This window comes from Sebastes umbrosus, chromosome 2 (genome assembly GCF_015220745.1).
Source record: "Sebastes umbrosus isolate fSebUmb1 chromosome 2, fSebUmb1.pri, whole genome shotgun sequence".
NCBI lineage: Eukaryota > Metazoa > Chordata > Actinopteri > Perciformes > Sebastidae > Sebastes > Sebastes umbrosus.
The window spans coordinates 39,266,159-39,289,253 of record NC_051270.1 but is presented as its reverse complement, the minus strand read 5'-3'; the positions used below and the strand labels follow the sequence as shown (position 1 = coordinate 39,289,253).

General features: G+C 43.1%; 1 protein-coding gene across 4 annotated transcripts in view; it reads left to right on the top strand.

Moving 5' to 3' along the window:
• arnt2 (aryl-hydrocarbon receptor nuclear translocator 2) overlaps positions 1-23,095 on the top strand; it is a 105,082-nt gene that overhangs the window by 8,997 nt on the left and 72,990 nt on the right. For 2 of the 4 annotated variants that reach the window (XM_037796653.1, XM_037796644.1), the window contains exons 2-4: positions 7,984-8,095; positions 20,681-20,728; positions 22,559-22,609. In XM_037796653.1, the coding sequence (XP_037652581.1) occupies positions 7,984-8,095; positions 20,681-20,728; positions 22,559-22,609 (211 nt within the window). The remainder of the gene's footprint in view (positions 1-7,983; positions 8,096-20,680; positions 20,729-22,558; positions 22,610-23,095) is intronic. The other 2 variants (XM_037796671.1, XM_037796662.1) reach the window with 1 other exon arrangement.

Genomic DNA, 23,095 nt, shown 5'->3' with positions numbered 1-23,095 from the left:
GTGATACACGTAACCCAGAGAGGTTGGAAGGAGATATACGTTTCTAAAACGTTACGTTTCTTCGTAAAAACCTGTGAGCTAACAAAGCTAGCAGAGTACGTTACCGTTAGCTAGCGTTAGCACTTCTATGCTACGCTAGTTATTGAAGGTATACTGAATGTATACACATGCTTCTTTTGCTTTGTAACAGTCAATAAAGACCTACCTGGCTTTACAGGGACAGCGTTGCTCCTTCATTTCCTTGTGTTGTGTCTGGATCACCAGGTGATGCTGGTTAACGTTTACACTGTGTTCTGTAGGCTTTAGCTTCTGTCTTTATCTTTTGAACCTGTTATTGCTGCTGAATCAGTTTGATGTCCTGGATATATCCTTCAATACATAGTGGAGACCCTTCTCTCTGCTTCTCTCTGAAATCTCTTTTCCAAAGATGAGATGATATTTATGCAGTCAGTGACTGTGTGGCTCTATGGTAGCTCTGACAGCTTGACGGAGTAGCAGCGGGGGGCGGGGCTTAGCAAAGGGTCAATTAAGGGCATTGCCGCTTTGAGTGACAGGTGGGTGTCGTCTCTGGTCACTAGCTGCTAGCTGTCTCCTCTGCTACACCACCTGGGCCCGCCTCAGTTTCACCCACGACCCACCTCTTTGCCTATCTTTGGATTAGCCGGGGGTTAGGCTGCGTCGTCAGTGCCGAGATGGCGACGGCCGGAGCCACCCACTTTGAGCTTCACCACGGCTCTTCAGAAACCCATGGGTGACATCACTGATACTACACCCATATTTTATACAGTCTAGGGTTTTGACTGAGATCATAAACACATTGGCATTTTGTTAATTAGCAGAGACACAGGAGAGGAACTGTGTCAAACCCAGTTTATGACACAGCCCCACTGGGGACATGTGGAGGATTTTGGCTTCAATGTTCTCATAATTTGGCAGGAAAGGTGACCAAATGGGACTCACTTTAAAAAGTCCACGTATTTCTTTATGGCACAGGTGTAACACTTTGAATGGTGAAGTGCACCATGAGTTGTAGCCTACTTTTCCAGTGCCTATTTAGACTGGTAGGAGAAAGGCAGCAGTGTGTGTGTGCTGTTCCTGCCAGGCTGAATGACCACACTGATTGTCAGATGAAGCTGTCTCTTCATCAGATTACGCTAGTTTAGAAGCGTGTGTTACTCAAACCCACTTCATGAATGAATGATGGAAAACTGCTGCTGGGAAGGCCCTGCACTGCAGTGTGAGTGTGTTTCTCTGGAAAGACATAGGGGGAGTGAATGCACACTGTATCAAATATTAACTATGGTACTTGGTGCACTGGGGCATAGCGGAGGGTTTGTTTGGCCGATCCATTGCGTCTGGCTAAATGAGTGAGTGAATAGAGCAGAGAGATGAAGGGAGGGAAAACAGCAAGGCAAATAGAATGGATCGGTGTATGAGCAAGGAGGAAAGTATGCTTTGAGAGAGAGAGCCTGTATTTCAATGGCGTCATTACTGAATAAAATCTTAGTCAAGGTCCTGTGTGGGAAAATGTGTGTGTAAATCAAAACATCATCAGATAGAATGTGGTGTCCAGGCTGCTAATAGAGCCCTATGGCTACACTATGTACTGTAGGTCTGTGTATATTGATTGCTCTACACATCTCAGTCCTATGGGATGTGGTGTTGACAAGTGTAGGGCTGGGTATTGGTAGCACTCCATACCTTTAAGGTATAATAACCCAGTACCAAGTAGGGATGGGTCATGATTTTAGATTTTTTGAATAGTCATTAAATTATAAAAAAATCAAATAGTTTATGCGACTGTCGTCCTGTCTTAAAAAATACATATATTTTCCCTTGTTTTAACCGTCGCAGGCGCTGCCTGGTAGTAACGCTACTACCGGTAAAACGCGTGTGGCACATTCAGTTCGGCTCTTTTCTCAAGATTCAAGATTCAAGATTCAAGATATTTATTGTCACGCCGGTTGTACAGGTACAAACGTGTGAAATACTTTTCGCTAGGAAGCTCCATTAAATAATAAATTATATTACATTTACATTTACATTACAATTACATTTACATTACAATTATAAAAGGAAATACTTTATACAAGGGCATATTAAGAACATATGTATTAACAATATATACAGTATATACAGTATAAGAAATATTTTTGTGTAAGAATGTGTCAAATTAATTATAGATTTAAAAGTCTGATGGCCTGGGGGAAAAAACTGTTCCTCAGTCTGCTGGTGAGAGTCCTGGGGGTCCTGTATCTTCTACCAGAGGGCAGGAGGGAGAACAGGCTGTTGTGGGGGTGTGTCGTGTCCTTAATGACCCTCAGGGACTTCCTGAGGCACCGCTGGGTGTAAAGCTCCTGCAGGCTGGGCAGCTCGCACCCGGTGATGTGTTGGGCCGAGCGCACCACCCTTTCCAGCGCCTTACGGTCCACGTTGGTGCAGCTGCCGAACCAGGTGGTGAAGCAGCCTGTCAGGAGGCTCTCTATGGTGCCCCGGTAGAAGTCCCTGAAGATTTGCGGTTTCAGTCTGAAAGTCTTGAGTCGCCTCAGAGCGTACAGTCTCTGCTGGGACTTCCTGACTACAGCGGTGGTGTGGGTGGCCCATGTCAAGTCCTTATGGATGTTGATACCCAGGTATTTAAAGGTGTCCACCCTCTCCACCGCTGTGCCGTTGATGGTGACTGGGGGGTGAGTGCAACCCCCCCTCCTGTAATCCACGATGACCTCCTTGGTCTTTGAGATGTTCAGGGAGAGGTGGTTGTTCTGACACCACTGTTCCAGGGTGGTCACCTCCTCCCTGTAAGCCATCTCGTCGCCATGGGAGATCAACCCCACAACTGCTGTGTCGTCCGCAAACTTCACGATGGTGTTTGAAGCTCTTGTTGCCACACAGTCGTGGGTGTAGAGGGAGTACAGGAGGGGGCTGAGAACACAGCCCTGAGGCGCTCCTGTGCTTAGAGTCAGTGAAGTCGAGGTGAGGTTGTTGATTCTCACCACCTGGGGGCGTCCCGTCAGAAAGTCCAGGATCCAGTCACACAGTGGTGTGTTCAGGCCCAGATCCTTGAGTTTACTGACGAGCCTGGAGGGCACTATGGTGTTGAACGCTGAGCTGTAATCCACGAACAGCATCCTCACATAGGTGTCCCTTCCTTCCAGGTGGGAGAGGGCGGTGTGTAGTACATGGGCGATGGCGTCCTCTGTGCCTCTGTGTGGGCGGTATGCAAATTGTAGGGGGTCGAGTGTGGGGGGAAGCATGGGGCAGATTAGGGATTTAACCAGTTTCTCAAAACACTTGCTGATTATGGGGGTGAGGGCTATGGGGCGCCAGTCGTTTAAGCTGGTTACTTTTTGTTGTTTGGGGATGGGGATGATGGTGGTGGATTTGAAGCAGGTGGGGACAGTCTGGAGAGATAGTGACAGGTTGAAAATTGTTGTGAAAACCCCCGCCAACTGGTGTGCGCAGGACTTCAGGACGCGTCCAGGAATGCCGTCTGGGCCGGCCGCTTTGCGTGGGTTGATACGCAGGAGGGTCCGGCGAACATCAGCCTATGTGATTGGAGAGGGGACGGTCCTGTTCTGGCAACCGTCATGGGGGAGGGGTGTGGAGGTGGTGGTGCAATCCAGGTTTTCAGCTGAGGTGGGGGTAGAGGGAAGGGGGTTGTCAGTGTTGGATGGTAGTGGTTGTAAGGGGGGGTTCTGATTGTCTGCAGGGGTGGGGGTGGGGCAGGACATGACACAGGGGTCTGACAGAGGAGTCAAACCTGGCATAAAAATGATTGAGTTTGTCTGGGAGGTTGGGTGCTGGTGTCCTGTGATCTGTTGTCTGGGCCTTTAAAGTCTGTCATGGTTGGAGTCCTTGCCACAAGTGCCTTGGGTTGTTGGAAGTGAGTTTGGACTCCACCCGTTGTCTGTAGTCTCTCTTTGCCTGTTTGATTACTGTCCCTTAAAGAGTAACGTGAATGTTTGTAGTCGTCTGGTGAGCCTGAGGTGAAGGCTGTGTTCCGTGCATTGAGGGCTGCACGGACATCACAGTTTATCCAGGGCTTTTGATTTGTCTTTGTCTTTATGGTTTTTGTGTGGGACTACTTCCTCCGTGCATGTCCTGATGAGCTGGTGACTGTGTCTGTGAGCCACTGATGCTGTCGTTTTGGCAGTCCTGAACATCTCCCAGTCCACGTGATCAAAACAATCCTGAAGGATGGCGTCTGATTGGTCTGACAACAGTGAACGGTCCTGTAGGCGGGGGCTTCACGTTTTCAGTCTCTGCCTATAGGCTGGGGAGAAGGAGGATGGAGGAGTGATCCGATTTGCCGAAAGGTGGGCGGGGGAGGGCTTTATAGCCGTTGCGGAAGGGTGTGTAGCAGTGGTCCAGTGTATTGTCCCACCGTGTGTTGAAGTGAATGTGTTGGTACAGTTTGGGGGAAATGTTCTTCAGATTGGCCCGGTTGAAGTCCCCCGCAACAATGAGTGCGGTCTCGGGTGCGCGGTCTCCTGCACGTTAACTGCCCTGTGTACTCCCGGAGCGCTCTGTCCGTGTCGGCCTGGGGGGGGATATAAACACCGGCGATAGTAACCGATGTAAACTCCCTCGGAGCCAAAAAGGCAGACACTGCAGCATGATAGTAATCCAAGTCAGGGAAGAGCAGAAGGTGCCGATGGTCCTGATGTTCTGTTGGACACACCAAGTCCGGTTAACCATCAGACATACCCCTCCGCCCCTCGTTTTCCCGGAGAGCTCCTGGTCTCTGTCCGTCCGATGGACGGTGAAACCCGGGGCTCGATGGCGTGGTCCGGTACCTCAGCTGATAGCCAGGTCTCCGTGAGGCAGATAATGTTACAGTTTCTGATGTCCGGCTGGAACATATCCGAGCGCCCGCAGCTCGCACAGTTTGTTGTCGAGCGACTGCACATTTGCCAGTAACATAGTGGGGAGTGGGGGCGATGAGCGCGCCGTCTCAGTCGAACCAGGACCCCGGCTCGCCGGCCTCATTCCTTCTCTGTTGGGACCCGGACTTCGGTCAGACCCCGGCTCGCCTGTCTGTCCTCCTCAGTTCAGGAAAGAGAGTTAGATCCGGAGTGAGGAGGTCCCGGCTGTGGTGAATGCTCCTCTCTCTGATGTTCAGAAGAGTCTCTCTGTTGTAACTGATCCTGGGGGCTTTGTTATTGTTGTTGTTATTGTCGCCGTCGTCCATTCTTTGAAGTTGCTTTACTTAACTGATACTATAGAGCCTGAAACTATCACGAGACATAAAACTAGCAAAACTTAACAAAATAACATAAAACTGGCCTAATATAAAAATTAATCTTTAAAAAAAACACTAAAATAACCTTAACATGTACGAGCTCCTGGCATGTCCGCCCTGTCTCTACGGCGCCATGGTAACTATAACACACATATACACATATATACACATTCAGTTCGGCTCTTTCTGTCAGCGCAGGTGTGGGTTGTGTGTGTGTTGTGTGCAAGTGGCGCCGCACATCCTAGGAGTTTCAGCTTGTAGATCAGCATTCGAGCAGCGGAACATCTTGTCATTATGCGGGGGGTATGTTGGGGTATGCAGGGTAAAAATCATCAACTAGTTGGCAGTGATTATGGAATAGTGTTTTTGCTTGGAATGTACATGCCCTAGTACCAAGTATATCAAAACTTCTCCAGTCAAACGATACCTGCATTCAATTGTTTTTGTACCAGATCTAGAAAGAAATGTTACTGTCAAGCTGTAAAATGAGAAAGTTTGTGACCTGGCCGCCACGTTGAAAACAGTCGAGCCAAAACCCAAGCACCGCAGCTACAGCTAAACACTGAAATATGTTTCTGAAAACATTTGAGGTGAGAAATAGGCATTACAGTAACAGAATATTGATTCATATTTGATCAACGCTTCCTAGTTTGACTGTTTGATTGAAGTTTGAGCTTTGCCGGCAGTGATTGACAGCTGCGTTAGAGACTCCTCGACTCTGATTGGTTGTTTTTCTATGGGCACGGTGGAATCTTGCAGATGCTATTAGGAGTCGCTAGGAGCAGGCAGAGGATCATGATTTTTCACAGATTATCTGACTCGTGCACTGCTGTCGGGATATAGTGACGGGTTTGAGCAACTATGACAACTGCGACTGCAGCTTTAAGTCATGTTTCAATCAATAATGCCACAAATGTGCTGTTTCCAGCCTCACAGATGAGCATTTCCTGCTTCAGTTTGTCATATAAAGTCTTTGTGTTTTTTTAGCTGTTGTTCGGACAATTCAAGCCATTTGAAGAGATCATTTTGCAAATATTTGCACTTCTGACTGTTTTGGGGAATTAATTGATTACTTGATTTACTCAAATATTTGAAATGACATGGTTAAAACCAGTTGGTAAAATCATTCATTCTGTTGAATCTACAGGTTTTTCTACATAGCTCTTTTGTTCATTTAACGAAATAAACCACATCTTTCAAATGTTGTCCAAGCATATGCAGCTGTACAAGAACTTTGCTTAAATAAAATACTGAAATTGGTAACATATTGAATGATTTATCCAGCCCTACCTGTGAACAAATGTACAGGTAGGGCTGTAATTAAAGTAGGGATGGGTCATGATTTTAGATTTTTCGAATAGTCATTAAATTATAAAAAATCGACTACTTTATGCGTCTATCGTTCTATCTTAAAAAATATACATATTTTCCCTTGTTTTAACCGTCGCAGGCACCGGTAGTAACGTTACTACCGGTATAACGTTCAGTTCGACTCTTTTCTGTCAGCGCAGGTGTGTGTGTGTGTGTGTGTGTGTGTGTGTGTGTGCAAGCGGCGCCGTGCCCCTCGTAGTTTCAGCAGGTAGATCAGCTGTTCGAGCAGCGGAACACATCGTCATTCAAACCCGACAGAAACAAAATAAAACTCACCAAAACCATCTTGGTTTGTCTTTCCACCGGCCTCTTCCTCTGTTACAACAATATGGTTGAAATAAACTCTTAATCCACAGCGTTAGATGGGAAAATGTGCCGACTTTACATGCCGTTTTCCCCCACTGTGTCTCTCTCTCCCCGCGGAGCAGCTGCTCCGGGTGTCAGGGGTTTGTGGGGTATGCGGCGATTTAAAAAAAAAAAATCATCGATTAGTTCCCAGTGATTATAGAATAGTATTTTTGCTTGGAATGCACATCCCTAATTTAAAAGTGCCCTGTGAATTTCTGTATACGTTCATATTTCTCACCAAAACTCATCGTGTGTATCAACGGGGCCTAACGAAAGTGTTGCATTTCCTTGCTCATTAAACATTTGCAGACCTGATCTGTTTCTATCTTTGTCTGTTGGATAGCAGTGTTCCTATTCTTTCCCTTTGTTGGCTCATTTCTACATTGTTTTGTGACTGACTTCCACAATCAGTGGACTAGCTTGAAACCATCAGCAGGATTATGATATGTATCATGTGACTTTCATGCTTGTGCATCCATATGCACGAGCAGAAGATAAATACAGAACAGTTACCTGCTCATCAGAATATTGCTTCATAGCAAAACAGACCTTTAAAATCTCACGCTGTGCAAGATGCTGTGAACTCAGCGATCAATGAAGGGAACAGGGAACTGTAAACTATGATGTCTCTAAATATAATGTTCTTCATTGATTGGCCCTGCTAATGTAAGGCCTGCCTTTGTTGATTGTACCGCGCCTGTCAGTATGGTTTATTGTGTCCCATAATGTTTGAACCCTTTCCTAATGTGTACTGAGTGAACCACAACAGCCAGCAGTATCAGTGAGGTATCCATCCTAACAGAGAGCACAACAGATTGAAGTGAGCAGAACCGCAAGATTTAGAGTCAGATGAAGCTTTAAAGGTGCTGCTGAAAACAAAACAGTGTACACGTCTACAGGAAATGTTCATAATATGTATAATAATTGTACAAATGGGAAACACTGTAAGTTTAATGGTAGTCTGTGTGACGGGTACTGCTCCTAACCCTATGCTGTTTTGCTGTTGCTGTCGTATCTTCCAGAGATGAGCAGTGAGTTGCCAGGGACAGTGGCGATGCCGGGGGCAGTTGGAGGCGGTCAGGTGAGGATGGGAGGAACCGTGCCAGGCCGCGGGGGCAAGAGGAGATCAGGAGGGTGAGTACCTTCACCGCTGACCTGCTGCGCAAATTAACCACTACAAATACATTTTCTGAGAATAAAGTCAGAAGATTACGAGAACAAAAGTCGTAATATTACGAGAATAAAGTCATAATATTATAAAGTTGTAATTTTACGTGTTATTTTCTATTTTTCTCGTAAACTTGTGACTTAATTTTTTCGTAATATTACAACTTTTTTTTCTCGTAAAGTTGTGACTTTATTTTTTCGTAATATTACGACTTTTTTTTCTTGTAAAGTTATGACTTTATTCATGTAATAATACGCCTTATTTTCTCGTAAAGTTATGACTTTATTTTCGTAATATTACAACTTTTTTTCTCTTAAAAGTTATGACTTTATTCCCATAATATTACTACTATAAAAAGTCGTAATATTCTGACTTTTTTCTGTAAATCTCAGATGTTTTTTCCCTCAATGTGGCCCTAATACTCCGTCATACATTTACACTTGGGCCCTCACTGCATTAGACTTATATACTATATACTTAGACTATAAACTGTGTTACCTTCATCACAATGCTCAAATGTTTTGCGGCTCCAGACAGATTTCTTTATTTATTTTTTCCCCTAAAATGGCTCTTTTGATAGTAAAGGTTGCCGCCCCCCTGACCTAGATAATAGCTGGAGAGCATCATACTTCCTTTTGGACTAGGGATGTCACGAGAATCAAGTTGATACCAAAAAAACATGAAAACGTAACAGTACTCGTTTTTCCACAATACCGCAGGTACCGTCAGGGCTCGAGACTAACGTCGCCATATTGATGCATCCAGGGGACGCACCCTCCTTATTAGCTCCCCGATAATGCTACATTACTTACAACAAGTCCGTGTTGTAATTGCAGGACGAGAGCTAGTTAACATTAGCAGTTAGCTCCGTGCAGGACTGAGCTGTTTACCGGCTACTAACAGCTAACGTTAACTAGCTCTCCGATTTCAACACAGGAGGCGCCATTAATTTACAGTATGATGCGTTCAGGCTCTATTCAGTAAAGATGAGTATTGGGCTAACGTTGTGTTCAAAAGTAAAATGTAGTTTTTAGAGAGAAACTTGAATAAATCCAGTTGTTTGAAGGAGTATATCGAATAATAAAATAGATAATAGAGAGGGAATTATGACCTGTTTAACTTCCTAACAAAAAAACGTATACAAACGGTAATAAAGGAGTGTATGTTGAAGTAGGCTACATGGAATTTATTGTTTTACTTTTGTTTTTGACCTTAGCATTAAGTTGATATAGAGAATCATTGAATTTCACTGGTATTGGTATCGATTACTAATTTTCTGGTATCGTGACATGTCGATTTTGGACTTGATCTATTTTTCCATGAAGTTACAAAACAACATATTCCAATGTAAAGTATGCTGTGTCTGATTAGTTAATGCTATGAGCTTGTCTTCGGTGCAATTCAATGTGTGCCTAAAGATGTCACATTGAGAGCATTTTGACCTAGTAGTATTTAAAGGGGAACTACACCCATTTTCAAAACTCATCCATGTTATTCCTATGGTCTAGAACAGTCCAAAAAATATTAGTGAACATGAACAACTCTCTCGCAAATCCCCAAATCAGAGTGCTAAAACTCAAATGTGTGATGTCATCAAGTATAAAGTGTGGAATAATGAATTGGGAAAGATGTTCTATCTAGATGACACTGAGAACACCCAGGGGAATGTTCTGAGTATATTCAGAGTATTTTCAGATAGAATAAAGCTCATTTGGGTAAATATAAATAATATAAAAGAAAACAATCTGTGGGTTCACAAAATCAGTCTCCCATTCATTGTACATGGAGCAGCTCCAGGCTTTACACTTGATGACATCACAAGTTTGAGACCGACTTCTCTGGTTGCTGGCTTTGAGAGAGAGTAGCTCATGTTCACACGTTAATTTAATTGTATAGGCCATGGAAATAACATACTAGAATTCTTAATTTAGGTGGTGTTCCCCTTTAAGGGACTGTTTGTAACTTCTTACACGTATAAATCATTGCGGGTCGGTGTCCCATGCGCGCTCGCGTGTGGCTACGCTGTTCAGACTCAGACTCCAACACAAACTACAGTGAAACACCAAAATCTCTTGGTTGTATCTAGTGAAGCCCGTCTGTTAAACAGTGTTGGCCGCGGTCGGAGGACGCGGGGGAGACCGTAGCTTTGGTCTCCAGAACCGGAGTCTCTGCTGTACTCTGATCCTCTGATCCTCTGCTTGCCTTCACTCACACACCGCGCTCGTTCTCGCTCTTTCGCTCCACTCTCACGTGCACACTCCACACTGCAGAAGAGTTAGTTTAGCTCTGAGAATATCTAGTGAATGTACAGTGGACGTTTGTGCAGAAATAACTGCTGCAGCTCCTCCAGACCAACAGAGGTTTCCCGTGTCTTATGAAGTGACGGGGCTCCGCAGAGAGAAACGTTATCGTCTCCGACCAAAACTCCGGTGTCTCCCCTGTTCCCTCCGGCCGCGGTCGGGAGGCTGAGGCAGGAAAAGCCAACACTAGGATCAGCATTGATTCATGGAGAGACCTTTGTCTGGTCAGCTAACATTACTGCCAAGCAGCTGAAATATAGAGTGATATTGTGCTTTTAGCTGACGTGTGTCTCCTCACTGTTTTGAGCGATGCTCGTTCATGTCTATGTAGAGCGAGCACAAGCGCGAGCAACAGGACGCTGACTTTCGTTGACTTAACGGCCACAGGTGTTGCTGTTAACAAGACATTCTGATTCTTACAAACAGTCCCTTTAAAGGGCTTTACACACCAGGGGAGTGATGAATAAACTTGCCTGTGTATATTCTGAGCTGTCTCTGTCAAGGTTGAAAGGAGTAATAATGTTTGCCGTCTTGGTTCGGACTACGGAGCCTCCGTGTTGCTGTTTCATAAATATAGACGCAACTCACCTTGTTCCGGCTTTTCGTCACATAATATTTTTGTTCTGTGTGAAAGTATTCATGCCAAAACGCTCCCCGATGAAGGTTTCAGTTTCCACATCTGGTCATTCTCTGATTGGGGTCTTAAACAGTGTGTATTCTGGAAAGGCCTCATATTATTTGCTTGCTTCATCCTGTTGTGACTAAAATATTTGGCAATGAAAACATCCCTTTGCTATGCTTGACGTAACAGCTAACCTGGCTTTTCAGAAGGTTCCACATTGTAGTTCTTGCAAATGAGCCTTCTAGCAGCTTTGTTAGAAAACGAGCATTCTGGTGCAGGTTATTCATTAACCACCTGGTAGTGTTCTTTATTCAGCAATCACACACTGTTTAATGGGGTACCAGTGTTTCTGTTTATTTAGTTCTTCACGCATGGTACTAGGGGACAAAAATAGCCTCTTAGGAACCATACCATTATATAGCATGGAACCGGAGAGTCTCTGGTTTAAATCTGAGTTTTCATGTTATGCTCCTCTTTTTTTTTTCCTCCTCTTCATTTTGCTGTCTGGCATCAACTATCCAATACATGTACAATTCTGTACAAAAGTATAAAAAGCAGTTAATTATTAAACAGTATTAAAACAGTTAGGTGACATGCACAGAGTGTCAAACAAAGCAGGAACTGTCTCTCACTATTTCTCTGTCCTTTCTGTTCAGTCCAAGCTCCGTTGTAGGGGTGTAACGGTCCACAGAAGACACAGTTCAGTTCATATCGCGGTTTAGGGGTCAGGGTGCGGTGCATGGTCATTACAGCGAGAACCCCCGCCCCCCCCCCCCCCCTCCCCTGAATGCATAAAGATCCGTTTGTTTTCATTTATTTACAGTAGTGCATGTGTCAAAGACAGACAATGTCCTCCTGCTGAGGACTGAGGGAGCATTTTGCCTACTGGCGACTTTGTTAAACTATTTTCACTATAAAAACCGATACCACTTTACGGCGGCGGGATGTTAACCTCTCGTCACCATCTTTCGGGTCCTCACGCTCCACCTCCCTGACGGTGCGGGCGAGACGGGCCGGTGGTGCGCCCGACCCCACAGGGCCGGGATCCCTCCTCAGCTGGCGCACGCCGGCCCTCACTTTCATTGACGCAGTTGGGATCGACAGTCGCACCGGGAGCAGGAGGCCCCTTCCCTCCCCGCGGGGAGAGAGGGCGCAGCGAGCCCTTTGTCCACAGTGCAACTTGTGGCGTGTTTGTTGGCGTTGTGAGAAATGGCGGAAACATGGAAGTTCATTTTTCGGTGCATAATAAGTTAATATATTGTAATTTTAGTCGTATATGTTTTTTCTCCGTAATTTTATAATATGTCTGAGGAAAATGTAGATATTCCCAACGGCCTCATCTTTTTCCTCTGTCAGTATGCCTTTGCATTTACTGCATTATGTTATCTACTTGCTAGCTTGCTCAATTGTTAGCCTTTGTGGCTTCTAGACGCCAACAGTAACGTTAATATTCCTGTTGCTTAGCAGCAGTGTTCTGACAACATCAACAACATCAACAACAACAATGGAGGAGAAATGAACACACAGATTGGTGAGTCTGTCCGCTCCACCTATACGTGCTTCAGCCTTCCCTTCATCCAGAGCAAGTACTCTTCATTGTGCTAACATTTTTACTTCTGCAGATATCCCGTATCATAGCAACCAGACACAACCAGACACAACCAAAGTGTCATTGCCTATCATGTTGTGCATATAACAATAAACAAGTATTTATTTTGTTTTAAGACTGTCATCTTTATCATTTAAAAAGCAACAGTATATATAATCTTTAATGCCTAATAATAAAACGTATCTATATAACGCTAAATTAAATAATACAAAAAATAAAAAAAGGGCGCAAAACCCTACCGTACCGTAGTCCGTATACGGTGAAGAAGAAACAAGGCATGATGTGCCGGTTAATGACAACGGATAGCCTGCTCTCTCATCATGCCCGTAGTGGGGACCAGCATGTGGTGAGCTTTGCAGCAGATGGTTTTCTGGTCGGCGTCTGACTTTCTTAGGAGCTCCTCTTATTTTGGTTAGGCTGGGTGTCAGAAAGTTTGCACATGTTGTTTCCTCTCCATGATAGTAAAACAACTGTTCGCCCCAGCTCCGCTCAGGCTCCCACATGCAAGGAATATAAAGTGTCGTAAAATTACAGAAATATTGCCTTAACACAGTTTTGATTAGTGTGACCCCCGTACGGTGAAAGTTTGGTACAAATACATAAACCGTTGCAGCCCTACTACATTCTGATACAGCAGACAATACCATTTTTCCCCATAGTGTCCAGCTGTTTAGAGTCTCATACATCTTGTACTATTATGGGATATTCTTACATTGATCAACCTAACGTTAAGTTAATCTTTTGCATCTTAGTGCACATTTCGACTGGAAAAAAAATCTATGAATTACATAGTTTAGACCCCATATGTGACAACGTGTTTGTGACTGTGATTTACAATGACAGGGCTTTCTTTGTAGTTTTGTTTTGCAGAACTACGCAGATACCAAAGAGTAAAAAAATTAAACAAAGCTACATCAACAATCTAAAATGTGCCTTCAAATCATACTTTTCTTTAAATTGACCAGTTCCTAACAAGTCATGATGTGCACTAGAAAAGGAAATGAAAAATCTAAATAGGAACTCTTCTAGTTCCTGAACAGTTTAGTTAATTTCCACATCATTAACTTTTACAATGTACTAAGCAATGTGCTTGGTGTATTAACCGCTTCTTTTCCACTGCCTCTATGATAATTAACCAAACCTCAGCTGATGTTATATACACTTACAAATGTCATCCGTTGTATGTATGACTAATAGAGTTGTAAAGGTCTCTGTGTCGTTGTGGAGATTAGGCCTGGAGGCTTCTTTAAGATTCACAAACTACATCAAGTCTATCAGGGGGATTTCATTCTGTTCTGTCCTATTGGCCGGGTACTTTGTTAAGGTGCCACATTGTGCAGGCAAAGGGCCAGGCTCCAACCGTATGCAGTGTGATACTTGCCAGTCCACACATAGTTTTGGACAATCACAGAACATCTGGATCAACATTAGGGATGTCACGGTACCAGAAATCTAGTAGTCGATACCAATACCAGTGAATTTACACGATTCTCGATACCAATTCGATACCACGGTAAAAAAAACCCAATAAATCCCATGTAATTCAACACACACTCCTTTATTAAAACATTTCAACATTACAAAAAACAGAGGCATGTAGCCTTTAAGTAATAAATAAAAAGAAACGTCTATTAACATTGTAAAACAGAACAGTGGCATGAAGCCTTCAAGTATTTAAAACAAACCATATTGTCTGGATGTCTGTCTCTGAGGTGCTAAATTGGAAGAAAAGTACGACGGCACCGTTACTGCACCGCATATTGGTTTTTACGAATCCATTATTACTCCTTGTAAATCCGCCTCGAACGCAAAGTACTTCCATACCCGACTCTTCTATTTGTTTTCTCAGCGAGTTGAGGCGGAGGTAGCGCTGCAGCTGCTGACATCTTTCACGTCTCGTGTTGTTGTTTTTTTCCGTGCTGTTACGGCGTTCTTCTTCTTCCTTCATTTCACGGCAGATGAGAACACTTGTAAGCGTATACTGCTCCCATTAGATCCGGAAGAATCGCATCTCCAGTACCTCCGCTCCGGTACCAAATGACCATTACAGGCATCGTTCGGTACCTTCGGTACCGAAGAAAACAAGTACCATCAAATTTTTAATTTTGGTACCGAGTTGGTACCGAAGTATCGGTTCTCGTGACATCCTTAATCAACATGGCAGGTAGCTTGCAACAAATGATTCTCCAGGTTATTAAAGAATGTTCTGGTCAGATGGACAAAAAAACGTTGTTCATCCTGACTGCAACTAACGCTTACTTTCAATATCAATAATATTATAATAATTGATGAATTGTTTGGTCTATTAATTATAAACAAAAATGACATATTCTCCTGTCTTGTTTTGTCTGACCAACAGTCCACAGTTTACACTGTAAATGTAAATATTCAGCATTTCTGCATCATAATAGAGTTAAACAATGAACCACTTATTAAAATAGTTGCCAATTCATTTTCTGATGATTGACTTATCAGTTAATTGACTAATCGTGCAGCTCTAATCTTGACAGTATTTTTTCCTGCCATCTAGCTAGAGGGGTAGCACATCCTAACGCTCTATGGTTTTTAGGAGTGATAAAATCAGTGGGGATGTTTAGGGGATTCATTCCGCTCAATCTTCCGCTCTTCTAATCAAAATAATCATGCTGATACAACTGTTTCTGTCATTGGAAAAAGAAAGGGTAAAAAAGCAACTGTCTGTTTGGACGAAGAGCTTTCAGGAAATGATCTCAGAACTCTATTAGGAATGGAACTCCATTTGACATGTGAATGGCATTTTCAGGTTCTTCATCATTGTGGAAAGAGTATGAGTTCAGTACCTTGTACATCTAATCCTCAGGGGCCAAAGTAATGCTTTTAACCCATGCCCAGGCATTAGGACTACATAAACATGAATAAATAATACAGAACTGGATCCAGGCAATATGCCAAATAAACATGGCACATGGAGGTAACATGGACTGTTCTTGTCTCTGTCACTGTTGCCTTATTTATTATGCTGAGTGTGTGTGTGTGTGTGTGTGTGTGTGTGTGTGTGTGTGTATGTGTAGATGAGCCACGATGTAGTTGAGTAAGAGAATCCCAACAACAGACACACAATAATCCTCTCCATTGCCCCTTCATACAGCCACTGTTGCTGCCATGGTGCATAAAGTCATCAGGTAGATGATGCATACGAACTGAGCAGTGACAGGGCAGCCTAAGTCGAGGTGGAGGGGTTGGGGGGGTTATGTTCAGAGTTTTCAGATTGAAATCGTCTATAAAATGCACCTTTCCACTCCGCTTGGAATAGCGTCCCCGTTCTTGTAGAACCTCTTGTGGACCTGGGTGACAGAACTGTAATAGGTTCTCTTCTTTTGTTTCCTCGCCAAAATGTAGCGTAAATTTGGAGCGTTATTTAGCCTTGGTACCAATGGATTCTTTAGATTCTCTAGTTTTATATGATACCAGTATCTTCTCTCTCACTCCAGCTTTAAAACTGAACCCAATACAACCTAAAAATCGCAAGTTGCGTTAATGCGTTAAAGAAATTAGCGGCATTAAAACAAATATGCATTATTATCGCGTTAACTTTGACAGCCCTTTACACAAGAAGTCATTTCCTGCCAGCATTCCTCTCTGACCTTATTTACAGCAGCATTGTTGCTATTTACTGTAATAATTGTTTTAATATTCTTCATAGTCGGAGGTAGACGCCCGCTATCAGTCCATTTAGTAGAAGAAGAGTTGGTAGAAGACTCAAATGACACCAAACGGCCCTTTTATGGGAACGCGCACAGAGCCCGATGAAGAAAATAGTCTTATCTTAAGGCTTTGTCGAGCCAGCTGACACAAATAAAGCCGGCTCTGTTGAACCGGCCTCGTAGTACACCCCCTCAGGTTACAGTTGGCGTTCTCCAGTAAGCTGGTTTCTTAACATGCTTTCCATCATCCAGGTGGGGGACTCAGGAAACCTGATTTGGCCAGCTAGATTTCTCCAGGAGAACTCTGATTTCTCTGCCATGCATACAGTGTTGTGGAACCAGGTTTCTAAACGGCTTTTGACTTTCATGCATATGGTAAAAACTGCAGAAAATCATGGCAAAATCATTTGGTGATTCAGTGATGAGCATAATCTAATAATGTTTGAAATATATATAAATTTTGAAATCACAGTCATGATATTATTATATAATTTAAGTAGTAGTTTTACGTGTTATTTTCTTTTTTTCTCATAAAGTTATGACTTTATTTTCGTAATGTTACGACTTTTTTTCTGATAATATTGTGAATTTATTCTGGAAATCTCTGATTTTTTTTTCCCTCAATGTGGCCCTAATACTCCATTGTACATTTGCTCTTTGGCCCTCACTGCATTAGACTTATATACTATATCAGTGGCGGCTGGTGGATTTTTTTTTGGGTAGGGCCAATCAATTTCAACAAACATCCTAGTACGATTCAATGCAAAAAAAGGTATCAAAAACGCATTACTACTTTGCAGTTACATTTCTATCATTTATTCCAACACTGACATAAGGACATCTTATTCATACAATTCAATTCCCCTCATGACGGCAGCCCCGTCGTACGCCTGGGCAATAAGTTTGTCTGTTTGTCCGGGTGGGAGTATGGTGCTCAGCCTCTCCATAAGCGCTGTAGCGATGGTGTCAGCGGTCGCGTTCTGGATGGTGATGTACTCGAAGAACCGCTCTTGTACATTACCGCTAGCATCTATGTAGCGTAGCACAAGCACCAGCTGGCAGTGGGTGGAAATGTCCGTCGTCTCGTCCGCTTGAATGGCGATAAAATCCGCGTTTTTGACTTCCTCCAGAATGTAATCCCTTACAACCGACAGCATGCAGTCCAGCAGCTCGTTCTGTACCGTCTTCGACGTGCCTTTGAAAACGCTGGCTGTCTCGAGGTGCTCCTCCAGCACACTGTCGAGGGACGCTACAAAGTCCACAAGTCCCTTGAACACGCCGGGGTTGTCCGAGGAGTCAGTCTCGTCATGCCCACGCAAGGCTAACTCAAAAGCCCCGCAAAACTTGACACAATCAATTATTTTTGATAAAATGTGCCGGTTTTTATCCACCTCCTCATTGTGCTTCTTACCGCAAGCCTGTGTCCTTCGTCCAGCTGCATTGCAATGTTCACTCTGCCTAGCATAGCTAGCTTCACGGAGTTATCTATGTGCATCCTGGTGTTCTCGTGTTTTCTTATTTTTTCAGACAAGTGTTTCATGTCTCTTACTCCTGTCTCTGCCCATGCTGAATCTGACCCTGTCGACTTAAAAAGCACGCATGGGAAGCAAAATACAGCATTAGCTTGACTGCATCCAGCTAGCCAGGCCTTCCTCGCGTACCAGTCTTTACAGAAGCTCCGCATGTGTCTGTTGTTTTATGCTGAGTCCAGGAGGTTGATCTGGGCCCAGTTGTTTCACCAGGAGTTTCTCCGCCAAAGTCCTTCTCTCAAACGGGTCTTGGAGGAGAGATTTGATCGAGTTAGGGTTGAGTCTTGCAAGAGTAGCGCTACTAGTGCTTGGCTGTTCCATTGTCAAGATCACGCGAGAACTGACATGAGCCCTGACGAGAACAGAGAGAGACACACGTGAACGTGAACGTGAACGTGCGCCATGGGCCAAATCAGTTTGGCCCCCCCCGGAAGTCTTTTTACGGCGCTGATTGGATGAATTGTATGTCATTCATGCTTGTAATCATATATCTTTAATCAGTGATTGGCTGTACTGCTTATTAGACCCGCCTTCCTTGGGCCAAATCCATTTGGCCCCAGAAAGTGCATGTGAGCAGCTGAGAGGTGCACTAGCAGAGAGTTCAAGGAGGAAAGCAGATATTTGGCGCAGTTATCCTATTTTACAAATATTACGGGTATATTCCATAGGTCAAAAACACACATATTGACAATTTTTAGAATTTTTAGAATTTTTATAATTAATAATTTTATAATTTTTTTTTTTTTTTTTTTTTTTTTTTTTGGTGGCTCAAGGTGGGTGGCGCCAGGCCCCGTGGCCCTCTATTGGCCGGCCGCCACTGTACTATATACTTAGACTATAAACTGTGTTACCTTCATCACAATTCTCAAATGTTTTGCGGCTCCAAACAGATTTTCTTTTTTTTTCTTTGCCTAAAATATTTTTAGTAAAGGTTGCTGACCCCTGGTAAAGGGTAATTGAGCTGAATATGGGTATATGACAAAATATACCGAGACAATATATAATGTTTGTCTACCATCAGAGGATTCACCATACTGTTTGTACTGTTGGTGCATATCTGTGGATGTGTTAGTTATCAGCAACACTGCTGATCAATGAGCGTGACTGATTCATGGTCGTGTCAGATTTCTATGTGATTGTTGTATCAATATTTAGGTATATATTTGCAGGATTAGCCAAAAACAGACACACTAGTATGTGGTTATTTTACCCACTAACAATGTCTCAATTGATTTACCATAAAATGTATCATGTCATGATATACATGTGCTATAGAATTATACATTCTCCACAGAACAACAGATCCTCCCATTTGCTTGCCGGTGAGTTTTTAATGTGAGGCAGCATGAGGAGATAGTAACACGACTAGTTGTAGTTTTCATCAGCAATAAATCAACACAGAAAGTACAGCTCAGGTACAGCTGTAGGAGAGTGATCAGTAAACGGTTGAGGTGATATATGCAAGCATGAACAGTAATGTAGAGGTGAAACTAAACTCCAAAGTCCCAACAGTAATGCTGTCAAGCAGGACCACATCAACGCTGATCAGTGCAGTTGACTCCTGCTGCGAGGTTGCAGTACAAACCCATCTATTTACAGCTCGATGTGCCGCGGGACAACAGCGACAGGCTGTACTATATAGAAGAATTCCTTAAGAAGTGGGTCGCTCTGTTCTAGATGTCTTGGAAGTCAACATAATGTGATAAAAGACATGTCCAACAGTTGAAACATGGACCTGAAATGGTTGTTACACTAAACAAAATCCTGTTCTTAAATAATTGGAACTAAAATACCTGTATTGTTCCCAGACAGGGAAACTGAAGTGTCACTGCAGCAAAAGGAAGTACAACAACAGATGCATAGTGTGATAGGTGTATGTTGTTCTAGTAAACAAGAATAATGAGTCTTTCAACGAGACAGAAGTAGTCAAATAAAGTGAGGATACTGGTTTAGTCTTATGACGCATTCACTCCAAGTGCAAAGTGAACGCTTTGTGGCACGAACACGTGAAATTTGTGTCATTCGCCTATTTGCGCAAGATGAAATTTTTCATACATCGAGAAATTTCTGTGACGCTGTGTTGCGAAAGCCCATTAATGATGAGATTGTTAGCATAGCCTGGCACTGATCCATCCAAAACTCCAATCAGAAAACGTGCATTTTAAAAGTTGTTTTCTTGTCGTCTTGCAGACAGACTTCATAATGTATGAATTCAGACTTTTTACAAATCGGCATCATTATGTAGTTAATTCGACATCCTTGTGATCTGTTTACAACAACGTCGCTGCCGTATTTATGCCTAGATGACTTTATGTTGAGTGTTGATGGAGCAGCTGCATAGCCTGGCAGTGATCCATCCAAACTCCATTCAGGAAACAAGCATTTTAAAAGTTGTTTGCTTGTCCTCTTGTGGACAGACTTGATAAAGTATGAATTCAGACTTTTTACAAATCAACATCATTATGTAGTTATTTCGGCATCATTCAGATCCGCTTATTGCATGGAGAGGGGGGGGGGGGTAATGAGATGATATCGTGTTGAGACGAAAGCATCAGCTCTGTAGTGATGAGCCGTCCACCCCTGGCCAGACAAACACATTGATCTATTGGTTTATTTGTCAGCAGACACAACTTTATCACTTTGCAGCTGCAGAACCAAATGAGGATTTGTTGCTTCAAACTGATGTCTACAGCTGTTTAGAGTTAGTGTTGTGGATATATACATATTATTTACCAGAAAATACTGGGGGTTTAGTCACGAGAGATCCCTAAGTCTAATAGAAGTGTTTTTTCTGTGGTTGTTTCCCAGAATGGACTTCGACGACGAAGACGGAGAGGGTCCTAGCAAATTTTCAAGGTGAGAACACGGAAAGCAGAAAGCAAAGGTCCTGCCTGAAATGTTTTAGAACTAGTTCACAAAGATAACACAGTTCCTGTTCCAGGGTATCTGCAGGTATGAACATATTAAAGTTGTTGGATCTCATTTTTTTTACTGCACCCAATTCAAAACTGTGTTTGTAGTATAGTATGCATGGCAACCTGGAACATCTTTGGTTTTAAATTGATTGTAGCATAATGTCAGGTGGTATTAAACCTCTTTGCGAACCCTGCAGATACCCTGCAGTATGTTGGTAACATTGACTGTTGCATGGACACCTCATGACTTTTTTTTTTCCTTCCATCAAAATATACAGTGCTCTGCTCTGTATTCCTTTTTTTTTTAAAGAGGGACTTTCTCTGTCACTGCATCTCAACCGTCAGCCCACATTTAATTTATCTCAACGTGTTTGCCTTTTTTCTTCTCCTCATATTGTGTGGTGTGTAAGTATGTAGGATGTACATTACAGTAAGTGCTTCATTTGTGAGCTGACAACTCAGCAGTGGATTTGTTTCTGCTAAGTTGAGTGGTGACAGTGAGCTGGAGGAGGAGGAGGAGGAGGAGGAGGAGGAGGAGCTGCTCTCTGCTGAACACAGGAGGAACTGCACTCTTGATAATGGACAGTAGCATTACATGGAGGATTTTATTTGGCCACAGGAAAAGCTCCATATTCACACTGTGAAAGGGTTTGCCCACTGTACATACACTTTGTACATATGTTATTCCCGTCAAGTAGATCATTCAATACTGTCTCCCGTAGTTCTCTCTGCTTCTCAGTATGTGACTGCCAGTGATGCACAGCTGCACAGAGACTAGAGGGAAGAGTTGACCCAATCCAGTGTTAGGGGGGAAGGGGTTGTATTGCACTATTTAGGCTGTAATATCAGCAAAATATGAAGACTGAGGACAAGTTCAGACTCACACAAGAGTCTTCCATACACTGACAGAGTGAAAACTCAGGCTGTAAATCAACAGAGATTTCAGTTTCTTTCCATTCTAACTGGATCAGTGGAGTTCATGCTACACTGTGGGCTACTCTTGTTAAAGTTAGGAGTGACTCCATCCTTTTTCAACTAGTGTTCCTGTATTCTAATGGTCAGGTTAAAGGAAAATAGAGTTTTTCTTTTCAGTCTGGGTCTCATTTTTACTTTTACTATTGGCTGAACCTCAGATCTCACTGTGATTAAATCCAGACACCAGAAGTTTTTACTAATTAGGTATACAGTTGCTTATGAGACTAAAATCTATAGTCTGGTAGGGAAGCAGCTATCAGACAGGTTTAACCCAAATGTCCATTATACTATTATCGTCCATAAGCACAAGATTTAAAGTGGTGCTTTTGTGTGACTCTTTATGGAGAACTCAGTTTTACAGATCTGTCGATTAAATCAACTTAATCGATTAAGTTGACCAAGAATAGAATATATTTGGTTGAGGACAGCCCTAGTTGCCGCCTTACTTATGTTGTAAAGCTGAGTGCAGTGATGTCATCTCGTCCAGAGAAGTCAGCAGTTAAGTTTGGGAGATAATGTAACCCAATTTGAAAGAAGGCCTCAACCCAGAGTGTAAGAAACACCTGGTTTTGTAAGCCGTCCTCACTCAGAGTAGACCAGAATGCACCAGCTCCACCAGCTTGTTTTCTTCAGTTTTGTCCATGTTTTTATCATCACTCTGTGAACCATCTACTCTCATGCATTAATATGTGACAATCATTGCATGTGAGGAATATGGCTAGTGAGTGTGCTACATGATGCTGTTTACCTGTATTGCGTACATGGTGTTACATGCTGCGTCCTCTCTTCTCTGTAGGTATGATGATGATGATCAGGTTCCTGGTGGGGATAAGGATAAGTTCGCCAGGTAGGCCTAGCCAGCTGGGGCCACAGAGGATTTTCCATTGACTCAGGGCTCAACAGACTGTACAACCTGCACACTAAACACCTGCTCTCATCCAAAGACAGTGAAATACTAACAACTGGTGCCAAAACATATCAGGATAGGGTTTGTATACCAGTATACAGCATTAGGTCAATATTGGTATATTCTCAGTCATTTATTAGCCTGTTAGTGTTGACCATCCATGTGATGGTTCTTATCAGACCACAATTAGTGTTTTTTGTCACTATGGTTTATATCAGATGTCTGGCCACAGAAACCACTGTGGGGGGGGAGTAGTTTACTCAGTAGGGCTGGGTCAGGGGTCAGCAACCTGCTGGTCCGGAGCTACATGCAGCTCTCCCTGTGGATTTTTAGAAAGTTTTTCTTAGTTTTTTTTTGTTTACATTTTCAATTTTATTTATCATTGTTGTAGGTCTATGGTACGACGGTATGACGGAGTATTAGGGC